This window comes from Condylura cristata, unplaced genomic scaffold (assembly GCF_000260355.1).
Source record: "Condylura cristata isolate star-nosed mole 26May11 unplaced genomic scaffold, ConCri1.0 scaffold00051, whole genome shotgun sequence".
Taxonomy (NCBI): domain Eukaryota; kingdom Metazoa; phylum Chordata; class Mammalia; order Eulipotyphla; family Talpidae; genus Condylura; species Condylura cristata.
Genome location: NW_004567152.1, coordinates 1,850,429 through 1,867,472, shown reverse-complemented (window position 1 = coordinate 1,867,472; position 17,044 = coordinate 1,850,429). Strand labels below are relative to the sequence as shown.

Genomic DNA, 17,044 nt, shown 5'->3' with positions numbered 1-17,044 from the left:
TTGTTTTAGTTCTTGCCATGGAGAGCCCTGGTGTGGAATGGTGGGAGGGGGTGGGCAGTGCTCAGCCTGGCAGCAGAGGAGTTGAAGGGAAGTTGGAGTCCACATGGGGTCTCCACTTCTCATCGAAGAGCCTGAGGCTGCAGAAAGGGGGGTGGTCCCAGTCAGGTGGGTGTTGAGCAGGTTCCTAAGAACTCCGAGCTGACTTAGGTAGGAATTCCCAGTCCCTCTGCCTTAGCTGCAGGGAGCCTTCCGTGTCAGTTCATTTTGAGCCAGCTTCAGGGTGCAGTGGGAGGGACAACCTGAGTTCCTGCATGCCCTTGGGTCCTAGGGTGAGGTCCAGGAGCAGAAGTTTGAGCCACCTGCCCTCTGAGGGTGATGTCTACTCCCAGAGCACTTCTCATCCCTGATAATGGCTGAAAGCAGAATTCCATAGGACAACCCATATTGACCAGCCACCAGGATGCATGGATACCATGTCAAAGTGGTTTCAGGAGAACTGTGGGGACCAAGGTCACATGAGATCTCGTACCCAACACCCTTGGCCTCCACCTGCCTCCACACTGTACCCTGGCCAGGAACCAGGAGTGTTTCCCCCTCCCCAACCCTTCCCAGAGCATGGCCCAGTTCCCCACCTGCCCACCTTCACACTCTGTTGTTTACTTCTCAATGACCTAGTTGAAGCCTCCTGCTCTCCTGAAACACACCTAACTCCCCATTCAGCCACCCATCACACTCAGAGACAAAAGGCTACCCTGTCATACCCCTACCCAACTCTGTTCCCTGGCTCCCAGGCCTCCTGAAGCATGACACCATGTATGACACCAAGCATGACCTCCTGAAACATGACACCAAGCATGACATGGGCTTGGCGAAGATCAGGTTAGTACATATTCTTGCAGGTGCCTGCCAAGACCCTAGGGCCATCTGAGCATCCTATCTCTCTGCCCTGTGTATCAGGAGAAAGGTCAGGGGAACAGACCCACCTCACCCTGCACCTCCCCACTTCCAGCCCCCTGCTTGAGGGTGGTTTTCCCCTCATCCTAGGGACTGATGGAGTGCCAAGGAGGACATGTTCTTAGGTACAATCTGAAGAGTGATGCCCCTCTCCCCAGGGTCCCTATCCTCACCAAGATGCACACTCAGGTGCGGGTTGGGGGGGGGGCAGACAGGTTCTTGAGGGTCACTTGCTTCTGCATTCTCTTGGTAGGTACATTCTAGCATTAGTTTTGAGATACTTCCATGCTGGGCAGCAAGGACTGCTAGATTCTTGTGACATATTCCTTCTTCAAGGAATCTGGGGTGTCTGAGGATATATCCCCAAACTCACAAGGTCCCAGGGAGAGAGTGGCTATTGGTGCCAATAGAGTGGTGATGACCCTGACACTTGGGTCCCCCTCACTGGCCCCAGGTATTAAAGAACCACTGGAGCTTCTGGCCAAGGTGGGGATGAGTACACCCCACAAGAATGGAAGCCAAAAGAATTTGAGACAGCCCACTGCTTGTGTTGGAGCTTTTGGGTCCCTAGGCAGAGGAGGAGGGAAATAGGAGCCAGGTAAGAAAGTTGTGGTGGACGGACTTAAGGAACCTAGCAGGAAGGCTGGGGTGGCAGCTTTAGAGGTGGATAGTGACATGTCCCCCAACCTGGCCCCAGTAGGAAACCAACGCGATCCTCTGTGCTCCCATCCATGTGGCCCTGCACACCAAACATGACCAGATGGCCTTTCGTCTTCCCCGCCTTAGCCCCATTTGTCAGGCAGGGGCTGACCTGGGACAGTGTGACAAGTGTCTGATTACCTATTTGAAAATTGGCAAATGAGAAATTCTTCCCATAAAAATATTCTATCTACATACCTACTGGTTATCACTAACAGGACTCATCATGGCTTAAACAGACCTGCTGCTAGAGCCTCCATGGGCCCCAGTGTGACCAGCAGGCAGTGAGGTGGGAGAGCCCTTCCTGACACCATGACTGCCTATTCCCCCACCCCCACACCATGGGACCATGAGGTTTCCTGGGAGACCTAGGTAACAAGGGGCATTAGGGGACAGCCTGCTCCTAAGGGATGGTGGAAGCGGTAGGGAGGGGGCTACTGTCTTCTGTGGGCCACAGTGCTCACTTCTTGCCAAATGACAAGACACCCAACACCAAGAGTACACTGCCCGGTGATTTGGGTGGAGTGAAGACCCTACCTGCCTCTCACTTACACAGGGCCCATTAGATCAAGGCCCCAAGATGGAAACCCATGGATGTGAACCCCACTGAGCTCCCCCTGACTCTGCTTATTGACCTGTTCCCTCAGCCCCAACCAGCCAAATCCAGGACTAGTTTGGTTGAAAGATGAGTGCCTCAGGTACCAATATGGGAGAGAAGTAGCTGGCCTCCGAGGCGAGATAGGGGTGGAAGCACTTGGGAAGTCTTTCCAAGGGGATGCGCCTTGGAGTGCAGAAGACATTTCAGAGCAGGGGTATGCCCTGAGCAAAAGCTCCCAGGAGCCACAGGGTCCAATGTGAGTGCCAGGACCAGCATCTGACACCAGGTCAGTGGCCTGCACACCGTTTCTACCTATGACTTGACCTGTAGAAATGGGGTGGTGGTCCCTGGTGGGGGTGACACAAGGAACTTCTGAGTGCTCCCACAGGAAGAGCACAGTTCCTGTGTACCCACCATGTTCTTGTCCTATTTTCCAGGACACAGTTTCCAAGAGGGTATGAGACCCACTGGAGGCCTCAGAGAGACAGATAGCATGCAAAGCTCCAGCCTACTCTGACCTAGCTCTCCATTCCAGATAACAATCCCAGACCTGAGAGATCAGGGTCAGAGGGAAGTCTAAGGTGGATAAGTAGCCTGCCTGAAAAGTTATTTGGCCGCACAGGTCGGCTGCAGCCCAGATGGGAGGCCAGAGACCGCTCCAAAGAAGCAGGATAGGGCATTGGCTTGCAGGGCCTAGCCTGGGTGGGCATCAGCCAACCTCCTGCCAAGTGGGTACAGGGATTTAAGTATGCACTAAGGGGCAGAGTTTGAGGCCTGGCTGTAGGGCACTCTCTGAGCAGATTGGCTCTGTGGAGCCTGGAGTGACTGAAGGCATCCTGTCACCTAAGCCTCTTCTTCTTCATCCACATGGGGCTCCCCTAGCCTTTTGGGGCTCCAGTAGGACCACTGAGGGAGACCCTCAGGTAGCATAGTTATCTCTTTTTTGCTCTGTGCCTGATGAACAAAACTTGGCCTTCAGCTTTTTGGAGTCACTGTTGTGTCTCCCTAACAGATCAGATAAGGAGGCTGAGGTACCAGGAGTTTGGAGCCTGCCAGAGGCACTAGGTGGGGGGCCAAGTATGTCTGGATTATACTGGAGACTACCATTCTGGGCTGGGAAAGAGGGCCAGGGGTAAGGGTGGGGTTGTAGTAAAATCATTGGGGGGAAAAGAAAATTGCCTTTTTTGAGACTTGATAAATTGGATCCATGACCCACTTGGCAGGTAGATGGGTTCTGGGTATGTCCTCTGTGGGGTAAAGGAAGCTAGCCCTGACCTCAGGGTTACTGGGGGTTGGAAGTGAGTGGGATAGGCCTGCAAATGGCCCCCTGAGCCCTGACAGTTCAACCATGACTTATAGGTACCTGTAGTGGCCCCCAACTTGGCCTTGAGCTTTTGGGGCCTCCCCCCTTGGGGCTTCATGGTCTCAGGAGGCCCTGGTCTGGTGGAGTGAGTTGGCTCAGGCCTCTTTCTGAGCTTCCAATAGATGGAGAGAAGCCATGCAAGAGCATCTAACTCACTCCCCACCGGTCCCTGAAGTAGGTGCCTTCCTACCCCCACTGAACCCCTCTTTCTGCACAGGCACAACCCCCCTCCCCTTCCCTCACATCTGCCTCAGGAAGTAGCCAAAATATACTGACCTGCTTTTCTAGGAGGCAGCGGCGCCTGGTCCTCCCACCCGTGCTGGTGAGAAGCCGCCAACAATTTTCATCCCAAATTGATTTCAAATAAGGAAGAGTTATCACACACAATCATATAGGAATAATTTATCACTCGTTAATAAAAGAGCAATTACTTATTCACGGTGCCCCTGCCTGCATGCTATGGATTCAGTTGCAGTAACAAGATTGGGACTTTCATAGAAGCCAAGAAATGCCTGTGTCCTGCCAAGGTCAGTGTGAGTGCTCCTTAAGGACCACAGACCCTGCTATCCAGGACCCACATGCAGGTAGTCCCTGGTTTACCTGCTGTGCCCCCTACTCCTGAGAGTCCTTTGTCTGGGGAAGGTGGGGCATTCTGATACATGAACTTGAGAAAGTGCAGAGGTGAGAAGTAACTGGTGGGGGAAGAAGGAGTGTGCTTCGTAGTGGTGGTGAGACTGTGGAAGACCTGAGCATAGCTCGATTTTCAGGCTGGAAGCTGTCCCTTCAGTATCTGGTTTATGAGGCCTCTGGAGCCAAGAGCCCAGAGTGTCCCTGGAGCCCTGTGGTGACCTTGGCCATCTTCAGCTGAGCAGGAAGCTAAAGTGCAGCATAAGGTCCTGGCCCTGGGCCAGAGGCCAGGCCTAGCACCATGATGCTGCAAGAGCTGTCTTAGTCCCATGTTCTCTAGCACACCAAACAACTGTTTTCTAATCTATGTTCATTCCATCTTCTGGCAAATATACTTTATCCTTTTTTATTTGTCTATATTTCAAACATGCAAACATTTACAGAGGTAACATTGTGGTCACCATATCTTGTTCAAAGATCGGCCTGAAGAATCAGTTTGCATGTAGCCATCATTGTCCTGTTTCCTGTTTTCCAAGCAATTATTACTTTTCTGTGGGCCCTACCCCAGCCTCCTATTCTCCAGCACACTCCCCAGCATGGTTCTTGTGACCCTCAGTTAAATTCATAACCAGTCATTTTCCAGCCAAGATGAATGCTTTACAACCCATCATCAGCCTTACTGTGGTCACTTTCTCCTTATGTTTGGCCTTTTGTTTTTCCTGGAGTTGGCACTTGACTTGTTTTTTTCTCTTGTCCCTTCTGCCACCCTCAAGTGCTTATTCTCCATGCAAGCATTCTACTTGGTCTCTCATTTAACCAAGGGGAATCTCACCCCATACCCTTACCTTGCTGTCATCACCTGAGCCAAGTGTGCCGTATCCCCCTCACAGTTGCCCTTCCTAATGTTGCCTGAATTTTTTCTCTTTCTGAGTTTATGTCCTAATTTAAGCTAAAGCACATCCCCATTAAAGCATCATTCTTCAAGTTGTCAAATGTTAGCAAATACCTTCAAGCTGGTTTGGCCAAATGCCATGTTGAAAATAGTTTCCCCTCTGAATTTTGAAGCAGTGTAATTTTATTGTCTCTTGATATCCATTGTGCTGTGGAGAAGTCTGATAGCATGCTGATTTTCCAGTGGGAGCTACAACCCCTCTTCGCCTCCACAGCCTGGAATCACATTATATTAGCTGTTGTGTGGAGATTTGTCCACTGGAGAGCTGGGGGAATTTTCTGGAATTATTTCATTGATAATATTTTTCTCTTCTATTTTTTCTGTTTTCTCTTTCTGAAACTCTCCTAAGACAGATGTTGGACCTATATTTATTTTTTTCGAATCTCATCCCTCTTCATAATTTTTTTCTTTCTGGAAGATTACCTTGACCTTGTCCAACATTTCTATTGATTTTTTTTTTTTTAATTTTAGAAGTTCTTTCTAGTTTTTATTTCCAAGCCCTTTCATTGTTGTTTTTGTGGTTCCTTGTTCATGGCACTCTGTTCTTGTTTTAAATTCTCTTCTATTCCTCTGAAGATACTGATTAGATTTTTCCTGCATTTTCCCTACACTGTCTGCTTCTTCTAGAGTAATTTCCCATCTTGTCTGCAATGGCACCTCTTCTAGGTTCCTGGTTTTATGCTCTCATTAACTAGGGAAGCATTGAATGTGTTTGGATGTTCTGTTAATAGCAAGGCATGTCAACTGTTGTGGGAGATCAGGCAGGAGCTTCCTTGGGCAGGAGGCTGGGGAAATAGCAGGACTGACAGGGCCTTCCTGGGAGACATACTCATCCAGGAGGCTTCTGTGCAACCTCAGGGCACTGTTGCTAGAGTGGGATGTCCTCAGACCATGACTCAGTTCAGGAATTCTGGGCCATTACTTCTATGGTCTCTTGCTTTTGAGGCTTGCTGCCCTCCAGTAAGGCTGACAAAGCTTCAGGTGAACTTGAGGTGAGTTTTAGGTGGGCTTCAGTTCAGCTCCAAGTGGACCCTAGGCCAACTCTTGACTGTCCATGACCTAAATGCTTTACACATAGCTAGTGTGTTCATTGGACTGTGGACCTCTGCAACAATCCACTTTTGTTTAAGATCCTAGCTGAGGTGCTACAGGATAGTTCAGGACAAACTCTTTGCAAGGAGGCATGGTACTTGATGCTGTACTCCTTGCCAGGACAAGTCTTCCTGTTGTCAATACATCTTTGTTCTTAAATGGGGAGATTCCATGAGCTGAGGCCTGAATCATTGTCCTAGAAATTGCATCAAAATTGACCTACTGTGTCCTCATTTCCCAGCCCAAATGGATCACACTGTGGATAGTGTGTAGTGCGTCATGGGATTGGCATGGAAGGACTGTTGCCCCAGAAAACCCACCAGTCATCCCTAAACAACTGCCTCCTAGAAACATGGCCCTGAAGCCCTGACATTCTCTATAGTGAGGATGGTTACATTCCTATAGCATGGATGGCTGCCCCCTGCTCCTTTCAACCAGTTTTGTTCTGTTGTTTAAATTGTCCTCTTTTACATGTGCTTGATTACAAGCCTCCCGACAGCCTCTTTAGCAAAATAATTACTCTTCTTTTGACCTGCATGGCATTTTCATTCTCTTCTGATTCCCTCCCCAACTCCCACCTCCTGTCCACACTAGAGGAAGTAGGCCTGGCCCAGCCACAGCCAGGACAGTCATCTCTCCCTTGGTTTCCTTTTCACTAAGTGAGGGCTCTAGTGACCTACACCCTGGAATAAGGGTGAGGTCAGAAACACCCACACACATCAGGTGTGCTAGGTCAGCAAACTGTCTCTAAAGGGCTAGATACTGAATAATTTCAGCTCTGGGGACCACATCTGTCAGAACTATTCCACTGTTCTTCAGTGGCACAAAAGAAGCCAGAGTGACACTCAGGTACACCAATAACACATGATTCAGAAACCCAGGCAGCAGCCAGCATGATAGTTTGCTAGATGCCAGGTAGTTTGGCATTCGGGCTTATCTGCTATGATGAGGGTGTTCACTCTGCCCCCGGACATGCTTAGCCTCAGCCGGTAGCAACTAGGATAGAAATGATTCAGATTGAGGAGGGCATTTGGGTGTTTGTTGGTGAACTGATGAAGTAGGGTGAGGGTGTCTGCCTTCCATGGGGGAGGGGAGCTGTTTGAGTCCCTAGAGTTGAGGGTGTGGCCTGTAACAGCAGTGTCCTGGAGCTGGACATCTTCAGCACCAGATGCTGGAATGAGAGCTAGGGGAAAGGGACGTTGGGTAGAGATGCGTGAGCTAGAGAAGGTGAGGTTCCAGAGTCCAAGGATGGCTTCCCAAGGGCTGACACTGAGGATCCTGCCCCTGGTAATGGCCTCCTCCCCTAACATCTCCCTAATATCTGGGGTCAGTTCAGGACTCTGTGGTCCCTTTTATCCCCTACATGGCACTGACCATGTAGGCCATGGTCAATTCTTGGACCATTGTCACCAGTCAGGGGCTGCATCCTGGCTCCGTGTCTGCTGTATCAGCACAGTGCCCAGCCCAGGGACTACGTGGCATGTTTGCTCAGTGTTGCTACAGGTCATGCCCAGTGCTGGGAGTATCACGAGCTACAAGCACGTCTCCTGTTGCTAACCCACTGAGGGACGCGCTGACCACTATGTTCACCCAAACGTAGGAGACTTGAAGATGCGAGAGAATGAAGCAGGAGCCTGGGGTCTGGAGTCCAAAGTCTGTTTATTAGGACTGCCCATGGGTATATGTAAGGTCTGTATGTGCAAGGAAAAACAGGAAATTTGCGAGGCAGGGAGTGGGGTGTTTGTTTGTACTGTGCCTGGGGCTTCTTGTAGCTTCTACTTGAAACAAAGTAATGGGCTTGTTTGTTGGCCTTACTGGGGAGTGTGCTCACCCATGTACAACATTAGCCAGGGCAGACAGGTGCACTTGAGGTCCTGCAGAGTTAGCCACATTCTCCACCCACCAAGCCACCTGCACATGTAAAAGAGGTTAAGCACATGATCCCTAAAACAGCGGAACCCAGTTCCAGGTCTAGACTCCTGACTGGCAACCTGTGCACTGAGCATGGTTGGGAGGCCAGTCTGGCCGGCTCTACCCAGGTCATGGTGTGACTTCAGGCAACTCCACCCATCCTGGGCCTTAGTTTTCTCCCACAGGGAGCTTGACCTGGAACTGCCACAGTCCTGGGTTCAGCGCACCTTCTTGCTTTGGCTGTGACCTTGCTGGTTTTTGATCCACCCGCCCTCCCCCTATAGCTACTTATCTTCCCCTAAGAAGATAAGTAGTGGGGACCTCCAGTAGCCCAGAGTGGCAGGACTGGTTGGCACACCCCTAGAAGATACAAAGCCCCCTCAAGTGTGTGCTGCCTGCAAAGGAGCTACTGCCACCCGCCTTCCCCCAATACCTAGAGCCAGGGGAGGGGCCTGGGAGCACCAGTGTGCTTGCTCTCCATGTGCAGGTCCGTGGGCGGATGGAAGGTGGGTGGTGAATGTGAGAAGTGAAGACTGAAGAAGACAGATGGACCACTGGGAGGTGGAAGGAGGGTGCCCTGACCCCCAGCAGCATGTAGATGCCACTGGCCCCCACCTGGAGTTATTTCTGGCCTGGGTGTGCTGTGCTCTGGCCTGCTCTGCTTTGTAAGTATGGTCTGTGAAGTGACTCTCCACAGGAATGTTCTTCATGGCCAAGATGGGGGCCTCAGCTGACCATTGTCCTGGCTGTACTATAGCTTGCTGCCCCCTCCACATCTTACTGACCCCTCTTTTGGGGGTTGGGGTGGGGGTGGGCAGCATCTTGGAGATGCCCTCCCTACCCCACCCCCACCACCCAGTCCCTGATGGCACAGAGAAAGTCCTTGTCCTCAATCCCTGCTCATACCCTCATGGCCTCAAGTCTGGGCCCCATTCTTGCCAAGCTACACAGCAGCCTCCCTTCAGACTTGGGATGGATGGGCCTCATGGATGGAAGGGTCTGAGCAGCACTGTAGCTCCTTAGCTCATGCACCTTCTTGAGGTAGCAACAGAGCAAGACTAAATAAATATGCCTTAGTTTCCTAATTTGTAAAACAGGCTTGTGACATTGGAAAGGAAATGGATTCTCACACAGCTTTGACTTACATTTTCTATACCATCTGGTGAACCCTTGTTATGCTCCCTGGGCATAACTGTCTCTGCCACCCTCTTGAAGCTGGGAAGCATTAAGGCCCAGGGAGGCTGAGGTGGTGCTCTGAGCCTCCAGGGCATTATTCTGCAGCCTCCTCAGGTGGGAAAGAGGTTTCTCTATTTGACCTCTAGGAACAAGCTCTCCACAAATGTCAGCCCACAGTGGGGGACCCTGATTGCCACAGGGGCCAGGGAATATACCAAAGACATCCCCTGCTCCTGCAGCCTGAGGCAGTTCCTGCTCCTGCTGCTGACCAGAGCAGCTGCCTGCTAGCTCTGGTGGCTCCTGGGTGAGTCCCCAGAAGCCTCCCACCCCTCCTGGCTCCCTTCCCTTCTCCTTCTCTTTCCTCCTCCCTCAACCTTCTTCACCCCCCCCCCCCCCTTCCCACCCTTCGTGTCCCTGAAAGGGAATCTGGGTCCTTTGCTGCACAGGATTAGCAGTGCAGGTGCCCTGTTGGCCACCCCCAGAGCTTATGCCCCCCACTTCCCCCAGCTAGGCCTTTGGCTCTGAGGCCTCATCAGCTCTCATTCCTGCACTGTCAGTCTGTCTGGTGGGAGAGACCTGGATTGAATTCCGGTGACTGTCCCCCAATCCCCAGGCAGGGGCTGGTGATTCTCCCTCAATGGCAGCTGGAATCAGCATCAGAGCCGGTGGGATAGCAATGCCCAGGCAGCCCTGCATGGGACCACTATGGCTTCAGGAGCCTCAGTGGACACACCTCACAGTGGTTTCCCTATGTGCAAGCCAGGTTGGCCAAGGGAGGACTGTTTTCTTACCATATGTGCCTAGAGGCAAGCTCACACTGATTGCCACTCAGAACTGGGACCCAATGAGGTTGGGGAGGTGGGACCTGGGAGTGTCAAGAGAGTGGGACATCCACTATATAGAGGGGTCTTCATATCCCAGGTGCCCCACTGTGAATATGCACCCAGGCCACAAAGTTGAGCTTGATTATCTCATGGAAAAAGATGCCCTCTCTGCTTGCTCAGTGAAGGGGTTGCCATGGAGACCAGCGGCCAGGCCCCAAGGGGGGCCATGCTGGAGCCAATTACTGTGGTTGCAGCAGGAAAAGAGCCCACCACCAGCCACTATACTGACGGCAGGGCCAGTGCACAGGGACCAACCCTCAGAAGTTGGTTTCTGAAAAGCAGTTTGACTCAGCAGGAAGGGAGCTGTGTCTTTGCACCCTGAGCCTGCTTCCTTGCAGGACTATGCCATGTAGCCATCCTGCCACTCACTCCCATGGAGGGCCTCAGGCTTGGAGCCTTGCTTGGGGCATATAGCCTTAGCCATGGGTTCCCCAAGATTGGAACTCACGGCCTCCTGTGGACACAAGTTGAGGAATACTGGAGGCTGGAGGAGCCAAGGAGTTCTGATGAAGCCAGGTAAACCCATCACCAACCAGGCTTGCAGGCCACCGCTTTAGAGCTGTGAACCAGCTCTTAGGCTGTGGTGGTGATTTGCCTCAATCAGTGCTGCAACAGGTCTGGTCACAATTGGTGGGTTGTGACAACACTGTGGAGTGGCTTGATCCATGACATAGTATGATTGGTGACATGACCTACTTCTGGTGGAGAGATCCAGAGCTTGACCTGGTGTGGCCCTGATCCCAGCTAACCCTAGGTCTTCCTCTGCTACTGGGGTCTTTGAGATAAGAAGTGCTGTTTTCATTGCAGAACAGTTACAAACTGTGACCACAGGTGAGATACTGGTGGGAGATGTTATAATCAGGCCCAACTTTCCTAAGGAGGCCCCAGAAGGAGATTGCAGGAGAGATGTCAGCAGTTTAAATAGAACTGCAGGCCAGGGAATGCCTCACAACCTCCCATGCACATCCAGCCCAGGGAGGGGCACTCTGGGCTCAGGGGACCCCCAGCCCAGCCTCCTTCTTTATTGGCCCAGAGAGTATCCAGTGTGAGAGGGGCCCTAACATGGAAGGGAACCCCAAATATATGGTTCTGGTAGAGGGGAAGCTGGCCCATGGTCCTCTCCTTCCCCCTGGCATTACCCCCAACCTAAGCACTTAGGCTGCCTCATATCTGCAGAATCCCATTCTTAGCTAGCTGCCAAGGAAGGTGTTAGCTGTCATTGCAGGTGTTAGCTGTCAATGAAGGTGGTAGCTGATAACTCAAGTGTTAGTTGATAAGCCATAACTCTCCTAGGAGGTTCACATTTTAGTGAAGGTGGAAAGAACCTTTGGCATTTGATGGCATACTAATAGTATGCAGTGATAAGCAATGAGGTTAGTATTGGAGTGTGTGGACTTGCTGGTGAAAAAAGGACTGGAGACAGTGCTCCAGAAAGGGTCTCTGACCTGGTCTTTGGCCAGAACCAGCTGTGTCTGGCCCCAACAGATGGGAGAGGAGACGTGTGGGGTTGGGGCAGAACCACCTAAGCAATGGCCTAGTGGGGACTCCCCACCAGGCACCTGTCCCAGCCGGGAGTACATATAGAGCAGAGGGGTGAGGACTGTGAACTCTGCAGGGACTGATTGTCTGGGAAGAAGTGAATCAACCTGGGAGAAAAGCAGGGGAAGGGGCCTCAGGAGGTGTCCAGTGCCAAGTCGGGGAGCACTGACGGCAGTCACAAGGAGGCCATGTAGAAGAGGGGGCACCTGCCTGGAGGGTCACACTGTCCAGGGCTGACACTCTTCCGAGCCCTGTACCTGCCTGCCCATCTCCTACCAGGCATCCAAATTCCTGATCCCGTGATAGTTGGCAACTCTGGATCTTGATTTGGGACCTTGGTCTGTTTCCTAATCATGCTGGCAAGCACTCAGAAGCCTGGAAGAAGGTCTCCTCTTCTATCTCCTCCAGACCCATGCAGGTTCCTCTTTAAAGTACAACTCCCCGTGGTTGTCTAGGCAGTCCTGGGGCCTCAAGACGACCTGGGAGGATACAGGGGTAAGCAAACAGCACCTCCCCTCCAGCAGTCTGGGAGAGCCTTCACAATGAGCACTGCCAAAGCCTAGCAGGCTCCTCTGCATCAGCTTAGCCAGCCTGGTCCTTGAGTATTTGTCACACGCTGGCTGACTAACCTGGCCTGTAAGCTGATGGGCAGGGGACGATCCAGGGACAGTATTAAGACAGAAGGGACAGGGGCCAGTCCCAGCCGACTGTATGCATTGGAGTCCTGAGAGGGTGTCTACAAGTATGAATCTCCATTCCAGAAGGCCTTAAAAGCAGGCCCGGGTGGTGATCCAGCTAACCAAGTGCTGAGGGCAGCGTGGACATGTCAGTGCATGTGTTTGTGTGTGTGTTGAATCTGTGCACGAAGCTTCCGGGTGTGGAGCACTTCTTGTGGACTCCCCTGGGTTCCACTTTGTGTGCAGTGGCTGTCACATGGCAGTGGAGCTAGAATCATAGTTCCTGAACTCTTAGGGTAACAGTACATCCTGGGGTTGCCCCAGGTCCAATCCCAGGGGCCACCTGACTCCAGCAAAAACCCCAACTTTGAAGGTCCTGAGCCTGTTAACCTCTCCCCTACTCTGCCTACAGGGAGCCAGCTGCTGGCCTGGGTGCTGTGGCTACAGGCATGGAGAGTGGCAGCACCATGCCCCAGAGCCTGTGTGTGCTACAATGAGCCCAAGGTGACAACAAGCTGCCCACAGCAGGGCCTTCAGACCGTGCCCATTGACATCCCAGCCGCCAGCCAGCGTGTTTTCCTGCATGGCAACCGCATTGCACATGTGCCAGCTGGGGGCTTCCGTGCCTGCCGCAACCTCACCATCCTGTGGCTGCACTCAAATGTGCTGGCCCGAATCGATGCTGCCGCCTTTGCTGGCCTGGCCCTCCTTGAGCAGCTGGACCTCAGTGACAACGCACAGCTACACGCTGTGGACCCTGCTACATTCCGTGGCCTGGGCCGCCTGCACACACTGCATCTGGACCGCTGTGGCCTGCAGGAGCTGGGCCCTGGGCTGTTCCATGGCCTCACTGCCCTGCAGTACCTGTACCTGCAGGACAATGGGCTGCAGGCTCTGCCTGACAACGCCTTTCGAGATCTGGGCAACCTCACGCACCTCTTCCTGCATGGCAACCGCATCCTCAGTGTGCCTGAGCGCGCCTTCCGTGGCTTGCACAGCCTTGACCGCTTGCTGCTCCACCAGAACCGAGTGGCCCATGTGCACCCACACGCCTTCCGTGACCTTGGCCGCCTCATGACGCTCTACTTATTTGCCAACAACCTCTCAGCACTGCCCTCAGAGGCCCTGGCACCGCTGCGCACTCTGCAGTACCTGCGGCTCAACGACAACCCTTGGGTATGTGACTGCCGGGCACGCCCTCTCTGGGCCTGGCTACAACAGTTCCGTGGCTCCTCATCGGAGGTGCCCTGCAGCCTACCCCTGCGCCTGGCTGGCCGTGACCTCAAGCGCCTGGCCGCCAGTGACCTGGAGGGCTGTGTGGTGGTTGCAGGGCCCTTCCGTCCCATCCGGACGGGTGGGCCTGCTGAGGAGGTGTGGGGGCTGCCCAAGTGTTGCCAACCGGATGCAGCAGACAAGGCCTCAGTGCTGGAAGGCAGGAGCCCAGCTTCAGCCGGCAACTCACTCAAGGGGCGTGTGCCATCTGGTGACAGCCCACCCAGCAACGGCTCCGGCCCACGGCACATCAATGACTCTCCCTTTGGGACCTTGCCTGGCTCAGTTGAGCCCCCCCTGAGTGCTCTGCTGCCTGAGGGCTCCGAACCACCAGGCCCCCCCACCGTGGGCCCACGCAGGAGGCCAGGCTGTTCTCGCAAGAACCGCACCCGCAGCCAGTGCCGTCTAGGCCACGCAGGCAGCGGAGGCGGAGCGGCCAGCGACGCAGAGGGCTCCAGTGCCCTGCCTAGCCTCGCCTGCGGCTTCATGCCCCTGGGCGTCTCGCTGGTGCTGTGGACGGTGCTCAGGCCCTGCTGACCAGCCATCAAGATCTCAGAGCCTTTGTCAGAGGCCAGGTGTGTGTACATATGAGGTCCCCTCCACACCACCAGCCAGCGTCGGGCAGCAGGCCCTGATGGGCAGCCAGGCCCTCCCTGACTGACACCTCCTGCCTACCCCTCCCATCTCCACCCCATCATGTTTACAGGGTGCGGTGGTAGCGTTTGTTCCAGAACGCAGCCTCCCGCTCGGATCTCAAAATATAGAGATATGCATTTTATTTTACTTGTGTAAAAAATATTGGATGACATGGAATAAAGAGCTCTTTTCTTAATCTGTTACCTCACAGGCTAGGGGTGCTGGAGGTGATGAAAGGTGGGGTAGGCCCTGGTAGTGCAGCCCCTGCTCCAGTCATGGGCATATGGAGGCCCCAAAAGAGAATGGAATTGCTTGCCACATAGGTGGTGCAACTCAGACCATCTCATCCAGCACCCATGCTGGCAACCACAAGGCTGATAGCAGTGCGCCTCCCTGCTCGCTGGGCTGATTTCGGCATCCAGGGAGAAGACTACACACTGGGCCCATGGAAGCTAGACAAAGCTGCCTTTGTGGGGACATTGCTTTGATACCACACAGGGTTCCCGCAGGTCCCAGCTTCTGCCAGAGCCAGCCCCACCCCCAGCTGCCTGCCAGCTCCTACTTGGGTTAAAGTGACCTTAGGAGGAGCCTGAGAGCCTCGTTGGTGGCCCTGATGGAGAGCCAGGCTGTGGGGCAGGTTGCTTCCCTCCAGGGCCAGCCAGGGCTTGGGGAGCCCTCACACTAGTCACTGCCAGACCTGCAGCCACACCTGCACAGGCGTGTGCACTTACCCGTGCCGCACCCCACGCTCAGACCATGTGGGTCTCCAGACTCCTACACACACAGCACCAGGACAGGAGCCACGTGTGTGTGCACATGCCTGTGCATGTGCGTTCGGAAACAGCACATGTAGCACAGATTAAATTATGCTCACCCGTGTTTTCTCCAGGCCTGGGCTGGTGAGGACTCGGAAACAAAAGAAAAGGAGGCAAGGGGGCAAGGTATGTGTTGGAGAGGTGCTGCCACCTACATAGGCCGGGCCCTGGGGAGGGGAAGAGGGAGGAAAAACAAGGAAATGGGGGAGGGAGGTGGGGGAGCACTGCTGGCGGAGCCAGATGGCAGCGGGGGCGGCCAGGGCTCCAGAAGCCCAGAGGAATGGGGCGGGGGAGATGTGCTCAGCAACCAGGTCCCAGGCGCCCCCACCCAGCTCCTCTGTGCCCACAGTGGGTGCCCAGACCCATCCCTACCCTGGCACAGGGCAGTCAGGATGCTGTCGGGGAGGCATCCCCGCCTCTCTTGTTTGGCCTTTACCCTTCCTGAGCCAACTCTTCCCATACTCTCCATCTAGTCCAGGAGAACCTTGGAAACCAGCCCAACAGCACTGCCTGCCCCCTAAGCAGGGCAGTTTGCCCCTCTGCACAGTGGATGCCAGCACCGGAGCTCAGTCAAACAGGGCAGACTCAGGCAGGGCAGCTCAGGCAGGCCCTACTTGGGCCCTTACCCTGGGCCCTTTAGGCCCAGGAGTCCTACTGCCTCCTCTCCCCCAGTGACCTCCACAGAGGCCACTCTGGAGTTTTGTGTCAAAGTTTTGGGCTGCTGCTGCCCTGTGCCTGAAGGCCCACCTTCTGGGGTCCCTGGAATCCCACTCCTGTGACTACACTGCCAGGCACAGGAGTCTGTCAACCTGTTCCTGGGTGGTGGGCAAAGGGAGTGTGGGCTAAAGCTTCTTTTTCCAGTTTTCTCCCAAATAGTCTCTGACATGCCCAAGAAGATACAGCCAAGCTATGAGATCTGGGGTGGGGGTGGGGGCTCGGAGATGAGACTGCAGGCTCTTGCCCTACATGGAGGCCTCTGGGCTCCTACCACCTTCTTGGAACCCAGGAAAACGCAAATAACCATTTTCAAAGAGCTTGAAGTCCACCTGAGCTGCTCAGTTTGCATGCTGAAGTCCACCTGAGCTCCTCAGTTTGCATGCTTCCCAGGATAGGGTAGGGTGCTCACTGTCAAGTCAGTTCTTCACTGAAAGGTATTTGTCTACCCCCAGGGCACTTTAAGCCTGTCCCCACCAACTCGCCTAGGTTGGGACCGGGACTCCATAAGCTACACTGAGCTGACTGTGACTTGACTAATAACCCAAATGTCCTTACTGGGGTCCTCCCTGGTGATCTTCAGAACTAGAAACGTCACCTTCTTTCATGGGAAGGACTCTGTACCCTTCCTTCCCCTTCCCAAGAGAAACTGAGACAGCCATGCAAGGAGAGGCTAGGAGTTCCACTGCTTGGCAGTGGGCTCAGCAGGCCTTCAGGACTATGTCCCAAGGGAGCCAAGGATGGGTTCTGATGTTCTGAGAAGGTCCCTCTGGCTTGCTGCTTGGGGGTGAGGGCCAGCCAGGACTGAGAGGACAGGTTGGGGCAATCAGGAGGCTTGTGACTGAGGTCCCACTGTTTCCCTGTAAGTAGGACTCCAGTGTCTGCTCTGAGCAGCCAGCAGGGGGCACCAGGAGAAGCAGCCACCCTTATGGAGGCCCAGGAGTGTGGGGGTGTTTCGTGGGCTGTGCAGGCTGAGCTCAGGAGAAGGGCACAGGCTGGTGGACAATTTGGGAGTCGTGAGCGTTGGGGTGTTATTTACAGCCCAGGAAGAGATGAGATCACCAGTGCTGGTGAGAGCTGGGAGGGGCTGTGGACTCAGCTCCTGCCTACCCCCACCCAACCCTGATTCACCAGC

At 53.9% G+C, this 17,044-nt stretch overlaps 1 protein-coding gene across 1 annotated transcript; it reads left to right on the top strand.

Annotated features, from left to right (window-relative positions):
• The first annotated feature begins 811 nt into the window (after positions 1–811).
• Positions 812–14,559, top strand: RTN4R (reticulon 4 receptor). The gene is made up of 4 exons (XM_012734222.1): positions 812–879; positions 2,301–2,351; positions 3,264–3,282; positions 12,797–14,559. The coding sequence occupies exons 1-4, from the start codon at positions 812–814 to the stop codon at positions 14,279–14,281; spliced, it is 1,623 nt and encodes a 540-aa protein (XP_012589676.1). The 3' UTR covers positions 14,282–14,559.
• Positions 14,560–17,044: the final 2,485 nt, after the last annotated feature.

Coding starts and splice junctions, on each gene's coding strand:
- RTN4R (XM_012734222.1), top strand. CDS start 812: ATGTATGACACCAAGCATGACCTCCTGAAACATGACACCAAGCATGAC. Junction 880..2,300: donor ATGGGCTTGGCGAAGATCAG/GTTAGTACATAT, acceptor CTGTTCCCTCAG/CCCCAACCAGCCAAATCCAG.